This window comes from Perognathus longimembris, chromosome 1 (assembly GCF_023159225.1).
Source record: "Perognathus longimembris pacificus isolate PPM17 chromosome 1, ASM2315922v1, whole genome shotgun sequence".
Classification (NCBI taxonomy): Eukaryota; Metazoa; Chordata; class Mammalia; order Rodentia; family Heteromyidae; genus Perognathus; species Perognathus longimembris.
Window position 1 is genome coordinate 76,477,514 of NC_063161.1, and position 22,076 is coordinate 76,499,589.

Here is a 22,076-nt window from a genome sequence, read left to right on the forward strand (position 1 = left end):
AGCCCCAATAATGCCACCAGAGAGGGAGGCAGATTGAGAGTGAGACAGATAGACAGACGGAGAGAGAAGACTGGAACGCAGAAAGCCATGGGAAGGGAGACACCCAAGGAGGAAAGGCCAGGCAGGGAGAAGATGACCACCTTATGTTAAGGAGAAGCCACAGAGCAAACCAGGACTCCAGTTCTGGGCTTCAGAAATGTGAGATAACTCACACTTGTAATCTTAGCTACTCAGGCGGCTGAATCTGAAAGAATAAGTCTCAAAGCCAACCTGGATAGAGATTCTATATCCTGAGATTCTATATCCAATTAACAAGTGTTTGCTCTAGCTGGGCTGGAAGTGTGGCTCAAGTAATAGAGCACCAACCAGCTTAGCAAGCAAGAGGCACTGAGTTTGAACTTAGTACTGCCAAAAATTACAAATTTAGGGGCTGGGAATATGGCCTAGTGGTAGAGTGCTCGCCTCGTATATATGAATCCCTGGGTTCCATTCCTCAGCACCACATATATAGAAGAAAGCCAGAAGTGGCTCTGTGGCTCAAGAGGTAGAGTGCTAGCCTTGAGCAAAAAGAAGCCAGGGACAGTGCTCAGGCCCTGAGTCCAACGCCCCAGGACTGGCAACAAAAAAAAAACAAATAAACAAAAATTAAAAATTTTAAAATGAAACAAAAAACTGGCATCAGTAGGAGGCAGACAGTAGGTGTTTCCTGGTTCTATTTTAGACCACTCTGGGATGTTGGCTGTCATGTAGGAAGACACACACACACACACACACACACACACACACACAATGTTAATACATGTTTTAGGCTTTGGGGCTGTAAAGTCTTAATTCCAAGAAAACAGTCACAGGCAATAGGCAAACATATGGGCATAGCTATGTGTTCCAACAAAACTTGATTTACACCAGCCCAGTGACCCGCTCTCTCCAACTGAGCCTCCACCTCCACCTTCTAGCACCTCCCAGCAGATAGTGAATCTGTTGGGGATGCATCTATTCATTTCAGGCATAGCCTTCCAATCACTTTCCAAAAGTCACATTTCCTTGCCAGAGGAGTGGTGCAGCGATCGATCCTGGGTTAGGGAGGGGAAGACTTGCAGGATGGCCTGCAGGTAACTCATCATATTGCTTTGTTCACAGGAATCTGCATCAGTATTTCCTAGCACTTGCTTTGGTTACTGCTTCCCAGTGCAAGGTCGGTGTGCATACAGGGGCTTCCCAGTGCAAGGTCCATGTGCATGCAGGGTGCCATAAAGGTTCACACGGGTATTATTTCATCAGACAGTCTGACCACTCTGAGCCTCTGTCTCATCTGAAAATAACATGTGCCTCACAAGAATGGATGTAAGTTTCCAGCAAGATAAACTCCATACAGTCTGGTATATAGACACTCCATAAATATCTCATCCTATTAAGCAGGGTGGGGCTCGCGCCTGTAATCCTAGCAATTTAGGAGGCTGAAATATGAAGATCATGGTTCAAAGCCAGCCCTGGCAAGAAAAGGTCTGTGAGACAAAAGCCGGAAGTGGAGCTGTGGTTCAGGTGGTAGAACGCCATCCTTAACAAGAAAAAAAACCGGAAGGACAGAGCCCAGGCCCTGAGTTGCTGGTTGGGAAGAGGAAACTGGCGGTCTTGGTTCCAGGCGGCAAGAACGCCCAGGACAGAACAAGGACCCCCGCCCCGCCCCCAATCAGGCGGCGGCCAGCACTGACCCCGCCCCTGAGACCGAGGCTCCGCCCCTTGGGCTGTCTGAAACCAGCTCTGCCTCCTCTCGTAGCCCCGCCTCTCTCAGGAGCCCCGCCCCCACGAGCCCATCTTCGTCCGTCGGGTACCCGGCTGGGGACGCCAGCGCACAACCCATCTTTCCTGCCGGCTAGCCCCGCCCCTTCTCGTGAGGCTCCGCCCCTAGGTATTTGTGTCTGCCTATCGAACGCCGGGATGCCAGCTGCCATCCCGCCTCTTCTAACAACCCTCCCTCGCTAGTCCCACTCCGAAAGCCACGCCCAGGCCACGCCCCCGATCAGGCTCCTCCCCTCAGAGCCCCGCCTTGCCCGTTGCGCGGCCGGCAGGAGGCGCCGCGGCACGCGCGAGTCGGGGCACCGGCTCCGGTTAACGGCGGCCGTGGGAGCCTCGCGGGAAAGCGGCGGCGGCGGCGGCGGCAGCGGACGGCGCTGAAGGTGAGTGCGGGGCGCGTGAGGAAGGACGAAAGAGGGGAGAGTCGTCCAGGTTGTGCTACTTGGCGACCGTCGGGTCCTGGGGGCACGGAAGCCCGAGGCTGAAGGAGCGGCCCGGCGCGCGCCTGGGGTGGCTGAGGCGCACGGGGGCATCTTTCCCGCGAAATTGGGGCGCGGGAGGGGGAGGGGGAGGGAGGGGAAAGCCGGCTTGCTCGGTTACCATGGCAACCTCGAGCGCTGCGGCGCGGGTGGGGGGCGGCAACCCCCGGGCGGGCTGGCGCGCGTGGTCTGGCCCACCCGCTTCCCCCAGGCCAACCCAGCTCTGGCGGGACTCCCGGCCCCCAGGGGACTAGTCGGCTCCGGCCCCCCAGGGGATTGGCTGACTTCCGGCCCCCAGGGGACTGACTCCCGGCCCTCTTCCCCCTGCCCCCCAGTGCCTGGAAGGGGCGCTGCGAGGGGGTCCCGCACTTTCTCGCCCACGCCCGTCCCGCGGCACGCACGGTTCCCACACCCGTGTGCTCGGGACGGGCCTTGTTTCCCAGCTATTTCTGTACCATTTCCAGCCCCCATCAAGTGTCGCGTCTGAGAAGACAGATGCTGAGCTGGAGCTCCTGTCCCTCCTCCCCGCCTCCTCCGTGGAAGGAGCTAGCCTCTGTCCCTGGGGACCCCGGGGTGGGGCCTGGCGGGCTGCAGACCTGCCTGCCAGGCTCCTGTCGCCTGTCAAGTGTTTGGCTAATCTGAATTGCCAAAAAGAATTTGATTACTAGTGTCTCCGCACCTAATGCATTCCAGAGTGGAGGCACTTTTTAATCCCCCTGGGGAGGAAGCAGTGCCTTCCCAAGACAGCAGCTGGGGCGGGGGGGGGGGGGGGAATGAGACCTGATGGAATTAGGTTCATAGGGCAAGCCTCCCTGGGGCTGGAGCTGTAAAAATAGGGTTCATGGAAGTTGGGGGACAAGGCTCTGTGTGCACGGTTTACTCTTCCTCTTCCCTCCTGCTGGAATGATAATAGGTTCCACATTGTCCTGTTGGAACAGAAAGATGTCCCTCCACCCATGTCAGCCGGCACTGACCTCACTGTCCTGCTGCTGTGACTTAAGCTTGTTTTTCCATTAGAAAGTAGACTCATTCGCTGAGAGCATGCTCCCTGGCTCTCAGGGCCCTGAGCTGTCCCCAGTGTTTGTGTGACCGAGGTGAGAATTGGGCAGTGAAGGCAAAGGCAGGTCACACTTCCAGAAAAAAAACAGATCTGGTTACCCAGGGTGTGCGCCTCTCTGTAGGATTTTTCCTGCACTCCTATCCCATTTGGACAACCAGGCTGAACTCTGCACTTCATTAGGGGAAGGGAGGTGGCATGTGTGCACATGGCCCCAGAGGGATGATCATGGGGGGAAAGAGCTTTCTGAACCTACCCCTCCCCCCCCAAAAAAATAAAAGGTTAAGGCTAAGGGTTAGCAGGGACTGGTTGGGTTAAGGATGTATTGCAGAGCAGTGAGTCACCCTCTCCCTGCTTACATGGTCTTTCTACTTTTTAAGCTTTTCCCAACTCTACTTTAGACTCTGGCCCAAGAGCTGCAAAAAAAAAAAAAAAAGAAAGAAAAAAAAGAGGGGTGTGCCTGTAGCTCAAGCTGGGGGAGGGGTTGCTCAAGGGACCTAGCAAGTATTGGGCATACTTGTAATTTTCCATTTTTTGTTCTTTCTTTTTGTGTGTGTGTATCAGTCCTGGGATTTGAACTCATGTCCTGGATCCTGTCCCTGAACATTTTTGCTCAAGAGTAATGCTCTAACACCTGAGCCACAGCTCCATCCCAGCTTTTTGGTGGTTAATTGGAGATGAGTCTCACAGATTTTCCTGCCCAGGCTGGCTTTGAACTTCAATTCTCAGATCTCAGCCTCCTGAGTACCTAGGATTAGAGGCATGAGCCACTGGTGCCCAGCTTTATTTCTTTTTTCTTTTTTTAATTAGAGCAGAAGTATGGAAGTGACAGTTTCCCAACTGCATCCATCCCTGAGTGCAAGATGCTAGTCACATTGGATCGGGGCCTCTAAATACTTGTGTTCACTGGAGGACTTTCCTCCTCTCATAGCTCCAGGAACTTAGACACCATCTCCAGAGGCCAAGGCTTCTGCTGGCAAGGCGGTTGCTCATTTTGGTCTAGATTGGGGACTCTCCAGCCGGGAGATCCACTGTGCTCCAGGGAGTTGAATGTTTGTGGAGGGCCTGGTGGTCCGAGGATGCCAACAGGGGACATTGGGACTGGCAATTGGGAATTTCTTGGGCCGGACTCTGGCTGATTTTGAGAGGTTGCTGGTTGCTTGAGTCTTTTGATTCCAAACATTCTTTTTTTGTTTGTTTTGTTTTCAAGTACTGGGGATTGAACCCAGGACTTGGCATTTGAATAGGCAAGTGCTCTACCACTTGAGTCATAACTCCAGCCCTTTTGCATTTTGTTTTTGAGATAAGTGTCAGACTAACTGCCAGTGCTGGCCTGGAACTCATCATCCTTTCTCTTACCTCTCAAGCAGCTAGGATTGCCCATTGCTGGCTCTGGCTTTCCTTCCTGGATCTCTCATGTAACTTAAAACATTTTCACTGTGAGAACACACACCACACTGCTAATATGCATGTCACCTCCAAGAGTGGCTGGAGCTAGGTGTGTTTTGTACCCAGACTTTAGCATCTGTAGCTACTGGAAGTGTTGAGAGGGGCACAGGCTTCCAGAATGCCTGGAGGCCAGCAGGCTAGTGACCTGGCAAGCGGAATGGGAGTCTGCTTTGTTGCTTCCTTCACAACAGCCCCGGTGTCAATGTGAGTGGTAGGGAACAGGACTGTACCCTTGGACAGTATAAGAACCCTGGTTCACAGTGGCAGCCTGTGATGGTTTCCTGAGGCCTTTGGAGAGTCCCCCTAAATGCTCTGCCCTGAGTATCCACTTTCCAAGGCTGGGGACCTCAGTGAAGCTGGCTGGCCACAGGCACAGCAACAAGTGCCATTCACTGGGTCCTAAGCCAATCTTTCCTGAGCTTTCTAGAAATGACTTCTAGCTGGCTTACTGGTCTATGTTGGGGACATGAGCACAGAAGTGGGGTGTGGTCACCAGGAGATGTCCTTTGTCTCCTAGCAAAGGCTGTATGTAGAGTCCCCTTCTTTCTCTCTGCCCTCTTCTCTGGCCTGGATTGTAACAGAGACCGATAATGCCTCCTGTAATCCCGTGGGGGCACCAGGGCATTAGGATTAAGATTCTGCTGCATAGGACACTGAGGCTTCGCAGAGTGCTCCCTGTTCCAGGGGCTTGGTGGCTGCTGGCTGCAGTGGGTGGAATACACACATTCCAGGCATGCCTCCCCCTTCTGGAAGAGCCCTTTGTGTCCACTGTGGACCTGCTAAGCCACATGCATCTCAGGGAAGTGTCCTCCCTCCAGGACCTGTCTTTTCTGCCTGATTGTGGGAGTCTGCTTGTTTGTCACTCTTGCTGTGCCAGCAGATTTGCCCATCTCCCTGGCTCCTCTGTGTGTGACCAGTTTCCACACTGTGGTGTAGGAGAAATCGAGTCTACAGAGAGGCTTTGCCCCCCAAGTTGTTCAGCATCTTTCTCTGCTGTGATTTTGCTGGATGGTGGGCTTGGCTTTGGACAGAGCCAGTCTTGCTAAGATTTCACACAAGTCCTCCCATGTCAGCCGGCGGTTACTCTCCCTGTGCTGGTGCCCAGTGTTTCCCAGAATTTGGAGTGCTTTGTGGAGTGGCTTACCTTCCGAGACCTCAGCCTGCTTCCTAGTAGTGGTTTTCTCAGAAGCAGGCTTCAGCCCATCAGACCTGTTTCACTTGGGCTCATAGGCTCCAGACCTGTCTTCTGCTTATGAGTTTTGTTGGGGTCTGGCCTTGAGTGTATATGTATGTCGGGTGGAGTCAGGGCTTTGCGCTTGCTAGGCAAGTGCTCTACTATTACAGCAACATTCCTAGCTCCTTTCAGGTTATTTCTTAGATGGGGTCCCATATTTTTCCCTGGGGTGAGCCAAGATCTTATTTATGGCCTCCTGTGTAGCTAGGATCACAGGTGTACAACCATGCCTGGCTTGTGGATTGAGATGAGGTCTCGAGAACTTTTTGCTGGGGCTGGCCTTGAACATCAATCCTCCTGGTCTCTGCCTCCTAAACAGCTGGGATTATAAGTGTTACCACTGCCCCCCAGCCTCATTCTCCCTGAATGCTTGTGACATTTGGTGCTGATAGGTCTCACCTTGTTCTCCTAGGCCCTGGCTTTTTTGAAACTTTTGGCTGAAGCCTTTGGATGTCATCCATGAAGTCCTGCCCACCATGTTTTATGGGACTCACTTCATCATGTCTCCTCCTGCCAAGAGCAAGCTGAAACGGCAGGGCCAGCTGCTGTCCAGCATGCTGTCCCGGACACTGAGCTACAAGTACAGGGACCTGGATGCTACCTTCTGCAGCCTGGGTGCCAGCGATGACCCAGCAGAGCTCTCCACCCAGCTCTCAGCCCCCGGGGTCTTGAAGGTGTTTGGGGACAGCGTCTGCTCAGGCACGCATTACAAGAGTGTTCTTGCTACCGGTGCCTCCAGTGCCCAGGAGCTGGTGAAGGAGGCCCTGGAGCGCTACTCACTGGACCCTGAACATGCCAGCCAGTATGTGCTGTGTGATGTGGTGGGCCAGGCTGGGGACTCGGGGCAGAGGTGGCAAGCCCAGTGCTTCCGGGTATTTGGGGACAACGAGAAGCCCCTCCTAATCCAAGAGTTATGGAAACCCCGAGAAGGTTTGTCTCGGAGGTTTGAGCTAAGGAAAAGATCTGACGTGGAAGCGCTCACAGCCAAGGACGTGGACACCACCACAGCAGGTGAGGAAGACAGGGGGCTCTGGGGTCAAGAGCAGAGAGGAGGTGGTCAGCAACATAGCAGGTGAGGAGGGCTGGGGGCTCTGGGGTCAGGAGCAGAGAGGATGTGGACACCACCACAGCAGATGAGGAAGGTTGGGTGTGGCGCCGGAACACAGGTGAAGGCAGGGTTGCTCTGGGGCCAATGGAGCTACTTTGAGCCTTTGAACATTTCCTCCGAGACCCACCAGTCTGGGTCAGGTGGTGCACTGCAGTGGATCCTAATGGCCTTTCCTAGTGTTCTGGGGCAGCCAGACTTCCTTCATATCACCTTTCATCCAGGTAGCCTTGTGACTCTGTGTCACAGAGTCTCATCCAGACGTGATATGGGCTTTGGAGTGTTCAGATGAATGATGGTGAAGGAATCCTTCACAAACCCACATAGCATCACCAGGTTGCCTGTGACGAGCAGCTGCACCCAAGTGTGCAGTGGGACTGTGGTATCTAAAAAAGTGGCCAGAGGCTGTTCTTGGGGTGGGGTAAGGGGTCTACAGGCAGCTGGGCCAGGAACTGGCCACTCTGCTTGCCTGGGGCTTGGTGTCTTGACAGCAGCTGGTGGCCTGCTGCGTTGTGTCTGTTGGTATTCAGTTGTGGAAAGAAGTTGGCTATTGGCTGGGCCTGGTGGTCCACATCTGTAATCTCAGCTACTCAGGAGGTAGAGGCAGGGTGATTATGAGGTCAAGGCCAACCAAGGCAAAGCTGTTGAGACCCTGTCTCAAAAAATTAAAATAAGGAACATAGCACAAGGGGTAAAGCATTGCCTTGCATGTGCAGACCCTGTACCGCCAACACACTTGGTTATTTTAATACAGATGTGCCTAAAGATTATTAGTTTATTAGTAGTATTTCTGTACTGGGGCTTGAACTTGGGCCTTGTGCTTCTTAAGCAAGTGCTGTACCACTGGAGCTTAACCTCCAGCTCCTTCTTGCATTATTTTCAAGATAAAAGTCTCACTTTATGCCTAGGACTGTCTGGGTTGTGATCTTCCTACTTGGGCATCCACACTCGCTGGGGATGATAGGCATGTGCCATCTGCCCAGCAATTGGAGTTTCTCAAGCTTTAATGCCTGGGATGGCCTTAAATTGTGATCCTCCCATCTCTGCCTCCCAAGTAGGCAGAATAAGTGACATGAACCACCCGCCTACAAAACATACCAAAATATTCTTAAATTTTTTATGTCATATTTGTCACTTCCTTCACTCCCTGTTATACACAATTGTTTCGTATGAGAACGGAGTGAAAACAATGCTAAACAGCCTGAAGAGACTCAGCACTTGGTTTCATGGTGGAAAGGGCCCTATCCTTGCTGGCGCCCTGTGTGTATGCTCAGGATACTGTGACAGCTCAGTTCCTCCAACCCGGCCTCCCACGCCAACCCACTATAGTGTCCATGTTCAAGATCTCGACAGTGGCAGAGTGGCTGGCCTCGTGTCCCTGGTCCCTTGGGCTGGACCAGGACCCTGTGTCACTCAGCCCTGGAAGTCCTACAGCACTCTTACTTTGGGGAAATCATGTCACCTCCTTTTGCCTCAGTGTCTTATGTGGAGATTGGGGGTGGCTCCACAGGGTCGCAAGGGGGTTGGTGAAGCACTGCTGCGTGGCTGGCCTTGGCCTCAGCAGCCAGTAACCACACTGTCCACTTTTCTCTTTGATGGCACTGGGGTTGAACTCAGGGGTTTGTGTTTGCTCTGTAAGTGCTCTAGCATTTTTTGCTTTTATTTTTTCAGATAGCATCTCGTTTTAATTTTGCCTGACCAACCTCCAGTCTTGATCCTCACTTCCACCTCCCGAGTAATTGAGACCACACTATCATACCTGGCTACATATTGTCAGTATTGTAACAGGCGGTGGTGCATGGGAGTTGGAGTGGGGTGGGCGGGGGGGCATGTCCTTTCAATGGGGAAGAAGCTGTTGTTATTGGCATTTTTAAAAAATTTATGTATTATTTCTGGTGTTGGTACTGAGACTTGAACTCAGGACCTAGGCACTGTCTTGTAGCTTTTTTGCTCAGTGTTGGCATTCTGATACTTGAGCCACAGTTCTCCTTCTGGCTTTTTGCTGGTTAATTGGAGGTAGAATCTCAGAGACCTTGTTGCCCAGTCTGGCTTTGTACCACAATCCTCAGATCTCAGTCTTCTGAGTAGCTAAGTTACAAGAGTGAACAACTGGTGCTTGGCTTGGCATTGACTAGGATTGCTAGCACAGGATAACAGTGAAAAGCCTCATCAAATACCCCACATCCTGCCTGCACAGGACACCCCCCCCCCCCGGCCACCCATGAGGGCACTGCTTATGGGAGCTTGGCTTTGGCCTGACCCTGCTTATAAGAATCCAGATGATTCCTCATTCTGAACACCCTCAATGAGGTCTGGGAGATCGGAAAGGGAAGAGGCAGCTGGGTGGAGCAGTGATCTGCACAGAGCTGAAGACCCTTAATGTGTGGGGCAGTATGTCAGTCCTTGAGTTCAGTTACAAACAAAGAGCCGGCTGGAAAGGGTTGTTCCCTTTGCCCAGCCCTTCCCATTCCAAGGTCACCGTGCTGCTTCACCTGGAGGTGGAACCTTGGATGGCTCGCTGTGCCCACATGGGGTGGTCGCTTTGTGGTTACTGCAGGTTGGTACAGGGCAGTGGGGGTCAAGCTCATGGCGTTGGGGGAGGCAGCTGGTTGGCACCAATATGGCAAGAGCAAGTTCTGTGGCTCACAGCCTCTTTGGCTTAGTTGCTTTCAAACCTTTCCAATAAAGAGGCTATTGAGCTGCCAGCCCAGCTGACCCACTTGTTGGGATGGAATGGGTCGTGTTACCTGCCCAGGCAGGCCTGGCACCAGGGATGACCTTCCTGGCTGCCATTCTTCTCCAGGTGTGGCCTGGACACCCCTGTGTCTGCAGGCTGTGCCTGTGGCTTTGCCAGCAATGAGTGCTACAGAGGCTGAGCTAGGACGGCTGTCACAGCACGTCTATGCCACCCATCCTTAGGCAAGGGCTTGGGCTGAGGGGAGGCATGGAAGAGAGGGACAGGGCAGCCAGGGGAATCTGATGGTGAGGCAGCATTCACCATGGTGCCCAGACTTCTGAGTTGAGATCTTCTTTTGACTTCATTGATGATGATGTGTGTGTGTGTGCATACAGCTAGACTGTCCCCACACATGACACAGAATCTGACACGCGGCTGTCCCTAGCAAAGGACCTCATGCAGCCTTCTGTGGCTTGCAGGACTAGAAGGTTAGCCATCCTTATAGCTGTCACTATAGCTTGTGCCCTGAGTCTTGTGGCTGAGTACCCACTGTCTCTTCTGTCCTGCCTTAGGAACAGCTGAAGGCAGAGACACCAAGTGGCTGTGAGGAGGTGACAGGAACAAGGAGTTGTTCACTGTAGCAGTTTGGTGACTGTAGAGGAATACAGCAGCTCATGAGACTCTCTGCTTTGCGACAGCCCCACTCTACATGCCCTGGCAGGGGAGCCTGTCTGTCCTGAGCCTCCTGGGGTGCCAGTGGGGCTCCCAGGTGCCCGCCTGTCCTCACAGGATGGCCCTGTGCTGCTCTGGTACTGGGAACGGAATGTCACAGGTCCCAGTGAGGCCTGGTAGGTCCTTATCTCAGTTCTGGTTCTGTGGAGTTCCGGAGAAGTTGTTTCCTGTTATCTGTCATCACTTGGGGGGAGCAATCGGGTCCCCATGAGGTGACTCCTGTCACTTCGTGGTACACCTACTCTTCTTGGGGAACTGTCCTCATTTGGGGTTGGTTTGTCCCATAAGGCTCTGCCTGCTTCCCTTGGAGGCAGTTTCAGTCCCTTGTCATGGAGCTGTTATCAGCTGGTCCTTTTTGTTCCAGGATTAGATGTTGGTGCAGTTTCGGAGCTTCTGGGGCTGGGACAGTTAAGAGCCCTGAGGAGGCTCCTAGTGCACAGCAGGACCAACTCCTGCCAAGCATTGGGGTCCCCAGCAAACCCAGGGTGGAGGAGGCTGCTGGGAGCTTCTGAGGGCACAAAAATAAGAATGCCTCCCTCCTGTTCCCATGAATCCTCTGGGCCATTGGGGCACACCCACAGTGCCTGAGGACATATCAGGGCCTTGTTTTCATGAATCTCACCTTTTCATGCTGCTGTATTCCTGGATTTCCAGTCTGTTCTGCGGTGCCCTGGAGCTGGGAGTGTCCTCTCCTTTTCTCTAGTTTCCCAGGGGCGGGGACTTCAGGCATATGCCACTTGGGAGTGGGTCTGGGTCCTGTCACCAAGATAAAGGTGATAGTCACTTAGTGGATTGTGGGGAAAGTGACAGCCAAGCCATGTGGGTTTTGTCAGCAGCTTGGGAAGGGTGAGGGAGGAGGAATGTTTGTGCAGGCAGCCAGTACATGGCTTCTGGAGTTCTTTGCTTTGTCTCCTTCCTTCCTGCTGGAGTTGCATGGAGAGATTTCTCCCCGTCTGTGACACTTTGCTGTGGGAGGTGACCTTTGCATTGCAGGGTGAGAACCGGCATCTGCCCTCCAGCCCCTTCTCCTGCACAGCCACCTAGGTCTCTGGACATTTGACACATGTCCCTTGGGAGGCAGGTCTGCCCTAGATTGGGAGCCACTGGACTCAGTTTAGATGAGTCTGTTTGTCCTCCACAGCAGTGCCTCACCATTGGGCACCCACTGTGGACATAAGGCCTGTTCTGATGGCAGCTTCCTTCCTGGGAGTGAGGCCCCCCTTCTTTGCTTTGGGATGTCTTCCTCACAAAAAGGCAAGCATCTGGCCAGGTGTGGTGGTGCATACGTGTAATCCAGCTATCAAGGAGGCAGAGAGGTAGGAGGATCTTGTTTGAAGCTAGCCCAGGCAAAAACATAAGACAGCTAATAAAGCCATGGAAATTGAAATGATGTGATTTTAGAGGTAGAAACAAACAAGTTGAGATCAGGGCACAGAATAGACACAATACCACAAATCCTGGAGGAAAGATTTTGTAAATGGCATGGGAACAGTTTGCTTGAACTATACAGTGAAAAAAAGAGATCTTTACTCCAAATGCACTAAATACCTACATGTCCAATGCAAAATGATATAGTCAAAAGAAGGATTTCAGTGGGCTGGGAATATAGCCTAGTGTCAAGAGTGCTTACCTTGTATACATGAAGCCCTGGGTTTGATTCCTCAGCACCACATATATAGAAAACGGCCAGAAGTGGCGCTGTGGCTCAAGTGGCAGAGTGCTAGCCTTGAACAAAAAGAAGCCAGGGACATTGCTCAGGCCCTGAGTTCAAGGCCCAGGACTGGCAAAAAAAAAAAAAAGAAAAAAAGGGGATTTCATAAATTTCTCATAAAAAGTACAAATAGGCAGGTGTCACTGGCTCTCACCTATATTCCTGACTACTCAGAAGACTGGGATCTGGAGGATCATGGTTAGAGGCCAGCCAGGTAAAACTGTTCTCAAGACCCCACCTTGAAAAAACAAGGGTGGAGGTATGCCTTAAGTAGAAGAGGGCCAGCGTTGCACTTGCAAGGCCCTGAGTTCAAATTCTAGTAGCACACACACAAAATGTACAAACTACATCTTGAGGTAGATTTTTTTTTTTTTTGCCAGTCCTGGGGCTTGGACTCAGTGCCTGAGCACTGTCCCTGGCTTCTTTCTGCTCAAGGCTAGCACTCTGCCACTTGAGCCACAGCGCCACTTCTGGCCGTTTTCTATATATGTGGTGCTGGGGAAATCGAACCCAGGGCTTCATGTATGGGAGGCAAGAACTCTTGCCACTAGGCCATATTCCCAGCCCTGGTAGATGCGTTTTGACTATATCAAAACTGAAGATTCTGATGAGACCAAGACACTAACTATGTAGATGAAATGGAAAGGCTTGTAATCTACTGGAAGAAAATACTTATACAGTACTAAACCTGATGATATGCTTTTAATGAATGGCTGAAGAACTGAGAGAGGAGGAGAAAGACCAACCTGGGCTGTTAGTTAAGCATTCTGGATATTTTTCTTAAAAGTTCTGGGAAATCGTTTTGGACATTAGAGAAAGTGTACTGAGACCACTGAAACAGAATATTTGAGGTCAGTGGTAAGCTGATTGTAGAAGCCCAGCTCTTACTGACTAATGGAACTAGTGGAGGTGTGGACTGCAGTTAGTTACAAGGCAGAGAGAAATGGATGATTCCACATGTGTTCTGAAAGTACAACAGACAGTATTTGGAAATGGAAAAGAGAGGTGTCAAGAATCACTCCCAGGTCCCTGGATTTGGTGGAGACACCACTTCCTAAAATGGAGGTGCCTGGGAGAGAAGCAAAAATAGAGGAAGAGCAAGAGTTCTCTTTGAACTGTGTGAAGTTTAAGACACCCAAATGCAAGTGGCATATGTGGTAGCCAGATGATATGGATGGATGGGTGGTCATAGGAGGTCTCATCATAAAAATTAACAGTAAGAAGGTGATATTTAAGACTGTGGAAATGGACAACTTACCTAGGTAGTGAATGTGCATACAGTGTGGACTGGTGAGGGCTTAGTACAGAAACTCCAGCATTTAGGAGCCAGATAACGAGGATGCTGAGAAAGTAGAAAGTGGCCTGAGATACAAAGACAACATGACAAGGGAGGGGTGCTGGAGGCCAGAAAGAGGATTCTACAGTACAAAAAATATGCAGCACTTTGGGGCCATTGGATTGGTCCCCAAAGACTTGACTGGCCAGGTGCCATTGTTTCACTCGGTTCATTCCTGTAATCCTAACTGCGCATGAAGCTAAAATCTGGAGGATCATGGGTTGAAGCTAGCTTTGTAGAAAAGTCCAAGACTCCTATCTCCAAAATAACCAGCAAAAACCAGGTCTGGAAGTATGGTATTGGCTGGGAGTATTAGCTGGGTAAAGTAAGCCTGGCAAGCATGAAGCCCCAAAAGACTTTATGTGGGCAACAGTTTTTCTGTGATGTTAAGCTTACAAGGTAAATTGAAATGAGTTTTTAAAAAAGCTATTTTAATTTTCTGGTGATGTTTTAATTATGTGCAGTCTTTCTGTTGGGCAAACATCATGAATCGTCTTCTAAATGCATGGGTGAATACCCAAGATAATAAAGGAAATTTATAGGGCTGGAGAAAAATAGTCCTGCAAGACCACAGAATCTTAGCTGTTTCTGAAGCTATAATAGCCCTGGAGGCATCTGGCACTTTCCCCCACTGGGGTTTGAACTCAGGGCCTGGGAAGAGCTTTTTTCTGCTCAAGGCTAGGGTTCTGCTTTGTGGTTGAGCTACAGCTCTACTTTCCCCCTTTTTGGTGGCTCATCAGAGATAGGAGTCTCATGGAGTTACCTGCCCAGGCTGGCTTTAAACCAAGATCCTCAGATCTCAGTCTCCAGAGTAGCTAGGATTACAAACATAATCTACCAGTGCCCAACTAGTATCTGTCCCTTTTTTTTTTTTTTTCTTTTTGCCAGTCCTGGGCCTTGGACTCAGGGCCTGAGCACTGTCCCTGGCTTCTCAAGGCTAGCACTCTGCCACTTGAGCCACAGCGCTGCTTCTGGCCGTTTTTCTGTATATGTGGTGCTGGGGAATCGAACCTAGGGCCTCGTGTATCCGAGGCAGGCACTCTTGCCACTAGGCCATATCCCCAGCCCCAGTATCTGTCCCTTTTGACAGCTAAGAAACAAGTTGACCAGCTGCCAAGAAAAGACAAGAACTTGCAAGACATGGAGTTAAAATTGAGACTTACGTGCCCCAAGTTTGAGTTAGAATGGTGGAAGCATGGCACGTTGAATGTGGAGATGGAAGGGGATCTACTGCATGGTGAAAAGAAACATGGAAGAAGGTTATTTATCTTGATCTAGGCTCTGGGTGGGGAAAATGTGAAGATTTGAGAACTAGCCTTTGTCTCATGTGCATCTGGAATTAAAAGTTGCACTCACTAGGGTATGGCCACTCCTGGGAAAGAAATTCAGCTATACTCTCTCTCCCTTCTCTCTGCTCTCTCTCTCCCTTCTCTCCCCACTCTCCTCGCCCTCTTCTCTCTCTCTCTCTCCCTTCTCTGAGGCCATGGATCACCTCGGCCATAGGCCAGCAGTTAGGTAATAAACTTTCTCTCCTACCTGAAAAAAAAAGAAAAAAAGGAATTCAGCTACAGTGCACGCAGTGTGATAGTGTAGTAGCGCTTCTTGCAGGATCAAAGCAAATCATCTTTGGAAGAATGTACCCACCTCACCAGGAGAGAGCTGGTGAGCCAGAATCACAGGGCAAGCGGCACTACCTCCCTGTCAGTAAAAAAGCAAACCGTGGAACTGGATTTTCAACCGCATTGGGCATTGGCATCGTTGCCTGTAACGACTAAACAAGCATGTGGGATATACTTAGAGAAATGGTGGAAAGAGAACGTGGAAGAGGAAGAGCAAAAGGTCAACCAAAAGATGCGAGAAACCCGAGGCGATGCTTAGGGCAGGGAAAGTGCGCGTCTCGGCCGCACGGCTCGAGTGATGCCTGGACTGCAGCCGGCCTGGGCCGCAGGGAGGCGAGCGGGAGGTGCCGTGGGTGCCGAGGTCGGGAGAACAGGCTGGAAGGTTCTCTTTGTCTAGTGAAGATAGAACATTTCAGGGGCGGAGTGGGAACCTGCGGTCACGAGACGACCGCGGGATCCTGGGGCTCGGCTTCCCCGGTACCGAGCAGCGCAGATCGCGGACGGCTCAGCGGCGCGGGGCGGGGCGGGGCGGCGGGGACCGCGGGCCCGGGGGCGGCCTCGGCGGCGGCTCCACCAAAAGCCCCGGGAGTCGGCGCCGGCGCCCCGGTGGCCTTTCACAGTAGGTTCCGCGTTGGGGTCGCGAGGGGCGCGCGCTGGGCGGCGGGCTAGAGACGGGGCGGGACGCGGGGGCGCCGCGAGGGCCCACGGGCCAGAGCTGGGGTCGCGGTGTGCTCGCGCCCCAGGAGCGCGCGTCGCCCAGCTCCGCCAGGTCGAGATCTACTGCTCTCGCGAGACCCGCGGCGGCGGCCGGTGCCCACTCGCGCGCGTGCGCAGCCCGTTCAGGAAGGCGGCCGCGGAGGGCCCGGCGCCATGTTGGCTCCGAGGGGAAGGAGGGGAAGCGCTTGAGGCGGCAGGAGCCCGCCCCTCCCGCCTACGGATCATGAGCCGGGCGGCGGCCGCCGAGGTCGCGGTGGCGGGGCAGCAGCCCCCGCGGCGCGGGCGCTAGAGATGATGCCGTTTCCGACGGTCGCCCCGGGAGCGCCTCCGCCGGCCGCGCCGCCGCAGAAGCACTGGGGCATCTCCTCCCCGATCAGCCTGGCCGCCCCCAAGGACACGGACCGCGAGCTCACCCGGAGGCTGGTGGAGACCCTGAAGCCCTTCGGGGTGTTCGAAGAGGAAGAGGAACTGCAGCGCAGGATTCTAATTTTGGAAAAATTAAATAATCTGGTGAAGGCCTGGATCCGGGAGATCAGCGAGAGCCGCAGCCTCCCGCAGGCCGTGGTGGACAGCGTCGGGGGGAAGATCTTCACCTTCGGCTCCTGCAGGCTGGGCGTCCACACGAAGGGGGCTGACATCGACGCGCTCTGCGTCGCCCCGAGGCACGTGGACAGAAGCGACTTCTTCACTTCCTTCTATGATAAATTGAAGCTGCAGGAAGAAGTGAAAGACTTGAGGGCAGTTGAGGAGGCGTTTGTGCCAGTTATCAAGCTGTGCTTTGACGGGATAGAAATCGATATTTTGTTTGCAAGATTAGCACTACAAACCATTCCAGAGGATTTGGACCTAAGAGATGACAGTTTGCTTAAAAATTTAGATATTAGATGCATACGAAGCCTTAACGGTTGCCGGGTAACTGATGAGATTTTACATTTAGTGCCAAACATCGACAACTTTCGGTTAACTCTGCGAGCCATCAAATTGTGGGCCAAATGCCACAATATTTATTCCAATATATTAGGTTTCCTTGGAGGGGTTTCCTGGGCCATGCTAGTAGCCAGAACTTGTCAGCTTTATCCAAATGCGGTAGCATCCACGCTTGTACGTAAATTTTTCTTGGTGTTTTCCGAATGGGAATGGCCAAATCCGGTGTTACTCAAAGAGCCTGAAGAACGGAATCTTAATTTGCCTGTATGGGACCCAAGAGTGAATCCCAGTGACCGGTACCATCTTATGCCCATAATCACACCAGCGTACCCACAGCAGAACTCCACATACAACGTGTCTGTTTCAACCAGGATGGTTATGATTGAGGAGTTTAAGCAAGGGCTTGCTATAACACATGAAATTTTGCTCAATAAGGCAGACTGGTCCAAGCTTTTTGAAGCTCCAAGCTTCTTTCAAAAGTACAAGCACTACATTGTACTTCTGGCAAGTGCGCCAACAGAAAAACAGCATCTGGAGTGGGTGGGCTTGGTGGAATCCAAGATTCGAATCCTGGTTGGGAACTTGGAAAAGAATGAGTTTATCACACTGGCACATGTGAATCCCCAGTCATTTCCAGCACCCAAAGAAAATGCCGACAAGGAAGAATTCCGTACAATGTGGGTAATTGGTCTAGTGTTAAAAAAGCCAGAAGACTCTGACATTCTCAATATTGATCTCACTTACGACATTCAGTCTTTCACAGACACAGTTTATAGGCAAGCGATGAATAGTAAGATGTTTGAAATGGATATGAAAATTGCTGCTATGCATTTAAGAAAGAAGGAACTTCATCAGCTACTTCCTAATCATGTTCTCCAGGAAAAGAAAGCACACTTAACAGAAGGTGTGAGATTGACAACTGTAAATGACAGCAGCCTCCACATGTCTGTAGACAGTGAAAACAACATAACTGTACCTTTGCCCACTAGCACCATTAAGGCTAGCCCGTTGACCAGCAGCTCTCAGGGCAGGAACAGTCCTGCCCTATCTGTCATGGCAACATCTTTGAGTACCATACAGGCTTCCGAGGTTTCCTTGCAACACATTAGTCCCAATGAAAGCTCAGGTGTTGCACTGAGTGAAAGCACTCCTCAGCCCCCCTCGCAGCCTACCATTTCAGCACCACCAAAGCCCACAGTGACCAGAGTGGTTTCTTCAACACATATGGTAAACCATCCACCTATATCTTCAGGAAACACAGCTACAAACATATCTAATCCTATAGTAGGAGTCTAGAGGACATTCTCACGTAAAGAAGGGACCAAGAAAACCAAAACAGTGGAACAACCAGTTAAGTTCAGCTCAGCAAGTGTACCGACAGCAGCCTCTCTCTGTTGGCCTCTCAGGAAATACCCAGCACAGATATATCCAGTACCCCTGGTCTCCCTGCAGATCCTACTCCTGTTCTATCAAGAAATCAATAAAACAGATTGGACAAATAAAAACCACCACAAGGGCCCATAAACAGTATCTACAAGCTCAGCCCATTGTCTTGAAGTGCCGAAGGAGGAGGATGAGGGTAACCAGACTAGCTAGGACTCAAAATAGCTTTATGCTCATTTGGTAACTTCCTTTACTGGCCTAATCTTGATCAGAAGTTCAGATTAGTTGGTGAAATTTGAAGTACTATTATTAACGCCTCTGATTATTAACATGTCAACAACAGTTATATTAGCTCTGTCAAAGGACTACTTACAAAAAAGAAAAATCCCTCCAGCTATATTTGTACCCCTGATTACATCAGGACTGGATTTATGTTTGATGCGTTGTTGGGAAAAATTTGCAATACAAACTAGTATCAGAATTCCTTATATTAATGATGCACTTTATGTTTTTTTTTTAAGTTAGGAACTAGAACTAATTTTGGATTTTTTTTCAACTTGGTGAATTTTAATTTCATTTTATTTTATTCTCCTGAGTAGGTTTCTTCACTCTTCGTAAGCAGATGCCATTGTGTGGCAGCCTAATATACTCAAAGCACAAAAGAAGTACACATAGCTCAATCCCTGTGACTTAGCAGCAGCCCTTTCAAACAAAATGTCCACTGCTAGGGTAGAGTTTTGACATCGGAACAGTAGTTACTAAGTCTTTGGTTCTGATGGGACGTGATCACGAAGTGTTTGTGTTATCTATAGAATGTTTCAGAGAGTGTATAATCAGCAATCAGACATTCGTTTTCTTTGAGCTAACAGAGCTCCATATTCTCTCGTCCTCAATCATTTGTCATAAAACATTTTTGCCTCCACCCTCTTTTTCTCTGCTGCACAATGCTGTATGTTGTTTCTTTAAAGTCCAGACCAGTCATGTGTTTTCCAAGCTGACATGTGAAACCAGTAGGCTTGTGTCCTTAGGGCCTATAGCTGAAGCTCAATGCTGATTTGGATGTCGTCTGGTTCCAGACATTTTGTTCACCCAACCCATTACCCTGCTATGTAAGAAAGCTTGTGCCCAGTCACACACATGCAGGCAACAGAGGCCTTTTTTTTTTTTAACCAGAATTTTAAACCAATTTGTATTTCTTCATGACTTACGCAAACTCCCTATCAGTAAACTCGAGAAGAAAGATTTCTAGAAAGAACTTGACATCTAGTCAGCTTTTTACTGTTTTTGTTTTATCCTGCCAAAGATTAGGAATAGATTTAAGAAAGAAAAGAAAAAGGGAAAGATCTCTCAATGGAGTAGCAGCCCATCCATGTCTAGGAATCACGAGGGACAGCAGATGCAGATGACTGATGCTCTCAATGTGGACCCAGCATCGATCACATAGCTTGGTTGTGTCTCCCAGCCACCTTCCTTTCTGCCACACGTACATTTTTCTTCAAACTAATGCTGCAAGTATTTAAACTCTCTCTTTGCCCTTCAAGATTAACTTTTCAAAGTGGGCCTCTAGTCTTCCTGTTAGGCTATGCAGTACTTGAGACTTTGCAATGTCTGGTGGACCACGTTTCTCTTTTTTGCATCTTTGCCCTGTGTGGCCACCTTGCCCTCCCACCATACAAGGGAGGAATCAGGTCAATGGTGCTTGGTGTCTGCATTCTGAGTAGCAGCCATTGACTGCTTCACACCGCCAGCCACAGATCTAGACTTGTCTTTTTAGTTTATTAACTGCTTCCTGTAACTGTACCTGTTTTTACCAAGCTGGAAACTTGGGATTTTTAACTCTAGTTTTTCTTACCTGAATATCTGACTTATTTTATTTTTCCGTGTGATGTACGTTGTGTCTCATGACTAGAGTTTGTTTGTTATATAGTATCTGTACTACTTGTATTTTCAAGCACTATTTTGAAAACAGATAATGTATTTCTCCATTACAAACATAATAAAAATAAATGGCAAACAAACAAAGTGAAACTAAAATCCTGGCCAGTAATGTTTAGATCTGATACTATGAATTCAGATGATTGGGTGGTGTTCTGTAAGAGGGCAGGGGCACAGATGAGGTTCAGTCATACTGGGTCTAAGATGGATGGAACAAAGTTAGGAGCACAGAACGTTAACATTTCAAGTCAATCTTCTAAAAGGGAGGTAAGGGCTGGGAGTGCGGCTTAGTGGTAGAGTGCTTGCCTAGCATGCATGAAACCCTGGGTTCGATCCCTTAGTACCACATAATCAGAAAAAGCCAGAAGAGGCGCTGTGGCTCAAGTGTTAGAGTGCTAGCCTTGAGCAAATGAAGCTCAGGGACAGTGCCCAGGCCCTGAGTTCAATCCCTAGGACTGGCAAAAACAAACACAAAAAAACCAAAAGGGGAGTTAAAACTCTTAACAAAGAAAGCTGGCAGCTGGGGCCATGGTGGATGACTGTACTGAGACCCCTGGATATGAGAGTAAGACCCTATTTCAAAGAAAAAAAGAGATGAAAAGTGAGGAAGCAGAAAAAGGTAAAGGGAGAAGAGCCTGAGGTAGTGTCAGTGAGGCCACACACACACACCACCACTCTAAGTGGAACCCACTTCCATAGTGACACATCATTAGCCATATAGAAGTAAGTCCAGCTGTGTGCTGTTTTGACTTTTTTTTTCATTTTGCGTGGTACTGGACACTTGTACTTGCTAGGCAAGCATTCTACCACCTGAGCCATGTCTCCAGTCCTTTTTGCTTTATATTGCTCAGGTGAGGCCTCACTTTGCTTGTCCAGGGCTGCCTGGACTGAGCTGAGCTGCTGCTCCTCCGTGCCTCATGAGTAAGCTAGGATTACAGGCATGAGCCACTGTACATGAGGCACGCTCTTTTAGGTTCAAGAGATCTGTCCAAAATGGATAGGTGTGAAAATGGAAAGATGCTATGCTAATGGAAAGAAGCAAGTATGATGGTTGTCTTGGCCAGATAAGTTACAAAGCAAAACAGGGCTGGGAGTGTGGCTTAGTGGTAGAGTGCTTGCCTAGTACACATGAAGCCCTGGGTTCGATTCTTCAGTACCACATAAACAGAAAAGGCCGGAAGTGGCGCTGTGGCTCAAGTGGTAATGTGCTAGCCTCGAGCAAAAGAAGCTCAGGGACAGTGCCCCGGCCCTGAGTTCAAACCCCAGGATTGGCAAGAAAAGAAAAAGCAAAAGAGTTTATTTGAGACAAGAGGGCCACTGGTGTTAATGAGAGAAAAGGCCAGGTACCAGGAAAATAGGACAGGTTGGTAAACTTCATTGCACCCAACACATTGGCTTTGATTAAAAAAAAACAAACATACAAAGCAAAGAGTAATAGGTATTTTCAAATGTGCTTACCACAGAAAATTTAAAAACAGCTCTTTATAACTTGGTATGGAACAGATCAAAAGAAGGGAACCATTTTTAACATAGGCTAGAGAAGTGGCTGGTGAACTTTTTCTGCAAAGGGCCAGTTACTAAATACGCTCAGCTTTGTGGAGCCACATGGTCATAACCACTCAACTACCTTGTAGAATGGGAGCAGACAGATGACATGTTGGCAGATGGCCAGGACCTATTTCCTGGCCAAATTGTTTGACTTCAGAAATCTTGTGGACATTTATTGTAGAACCCTTCACCCAACAATTGGAAAGTATTTCTCAAGAATTGGGCGGGGGGGGGGGGGGCTGGGAATATGGCCTAGTGGCTTCATATACATGAAGCCCTGGGTTCGATTCCCTAGTACCGCATATACAGAAAACAGCCAGAAGTGGCGCTATGGCTCAAGTGGCAGAGTGCTAGGCTTGAGCAAAAAGAAGCC

The 22,076-nt window shown here is 50.1% G+C and overlaps 2 protein-coding genes across 2 annotated transcripts in view; both read left to right on the forward strand.

The window, feature by feature from the left end:
* The first annotated feature begins 2,140 nt into the window (after positions 1–2,140).
* Radil (Rap associating with DIL domain) overlaps positions 2,141–22,076 on the forward strand; it is a 43,223-nt gene continuing 23,287 nt past the window's right edge. The window contains exons 1-2 of the mRNA XM_048330016.1: positions 2,141–2,177; positions 6,426–7,024. Coding sequence (XP_048185973.1) covers positions 6,490–7,024 — 535 coding nt within the window. The 5' untranslated portion in view covers positions 2,141–2,177; positions 6,426–6,489. The remainder of the gene's footprint in view (positions 2,178–6,425; positions 7,025–22,076) is intronic.
* Positions 15,862–20,468, forward strand: Papolb (poly(A) polymerase beta). The gene has a single exon (XM_048330029.1). It carries the CDS (start codon positions 16,202–16,204, stop codon positions 18,131–18,133), a length of 1,932 nt encoding a protein of 643 aa, XP_048185986.1. The 5' UTR covers positions 15,862–16,201; the 3' UTR covers positions 18,134–20,468.

Coding starts and splice junctions, on each gene's coding strand:
- Papolb (XM_048330029.1), top strand. CDS start 16,202: ATGATGCCGTTTCCGACGGTCGCCCCGGGAGCGCCTCCGCCGGCCGCG.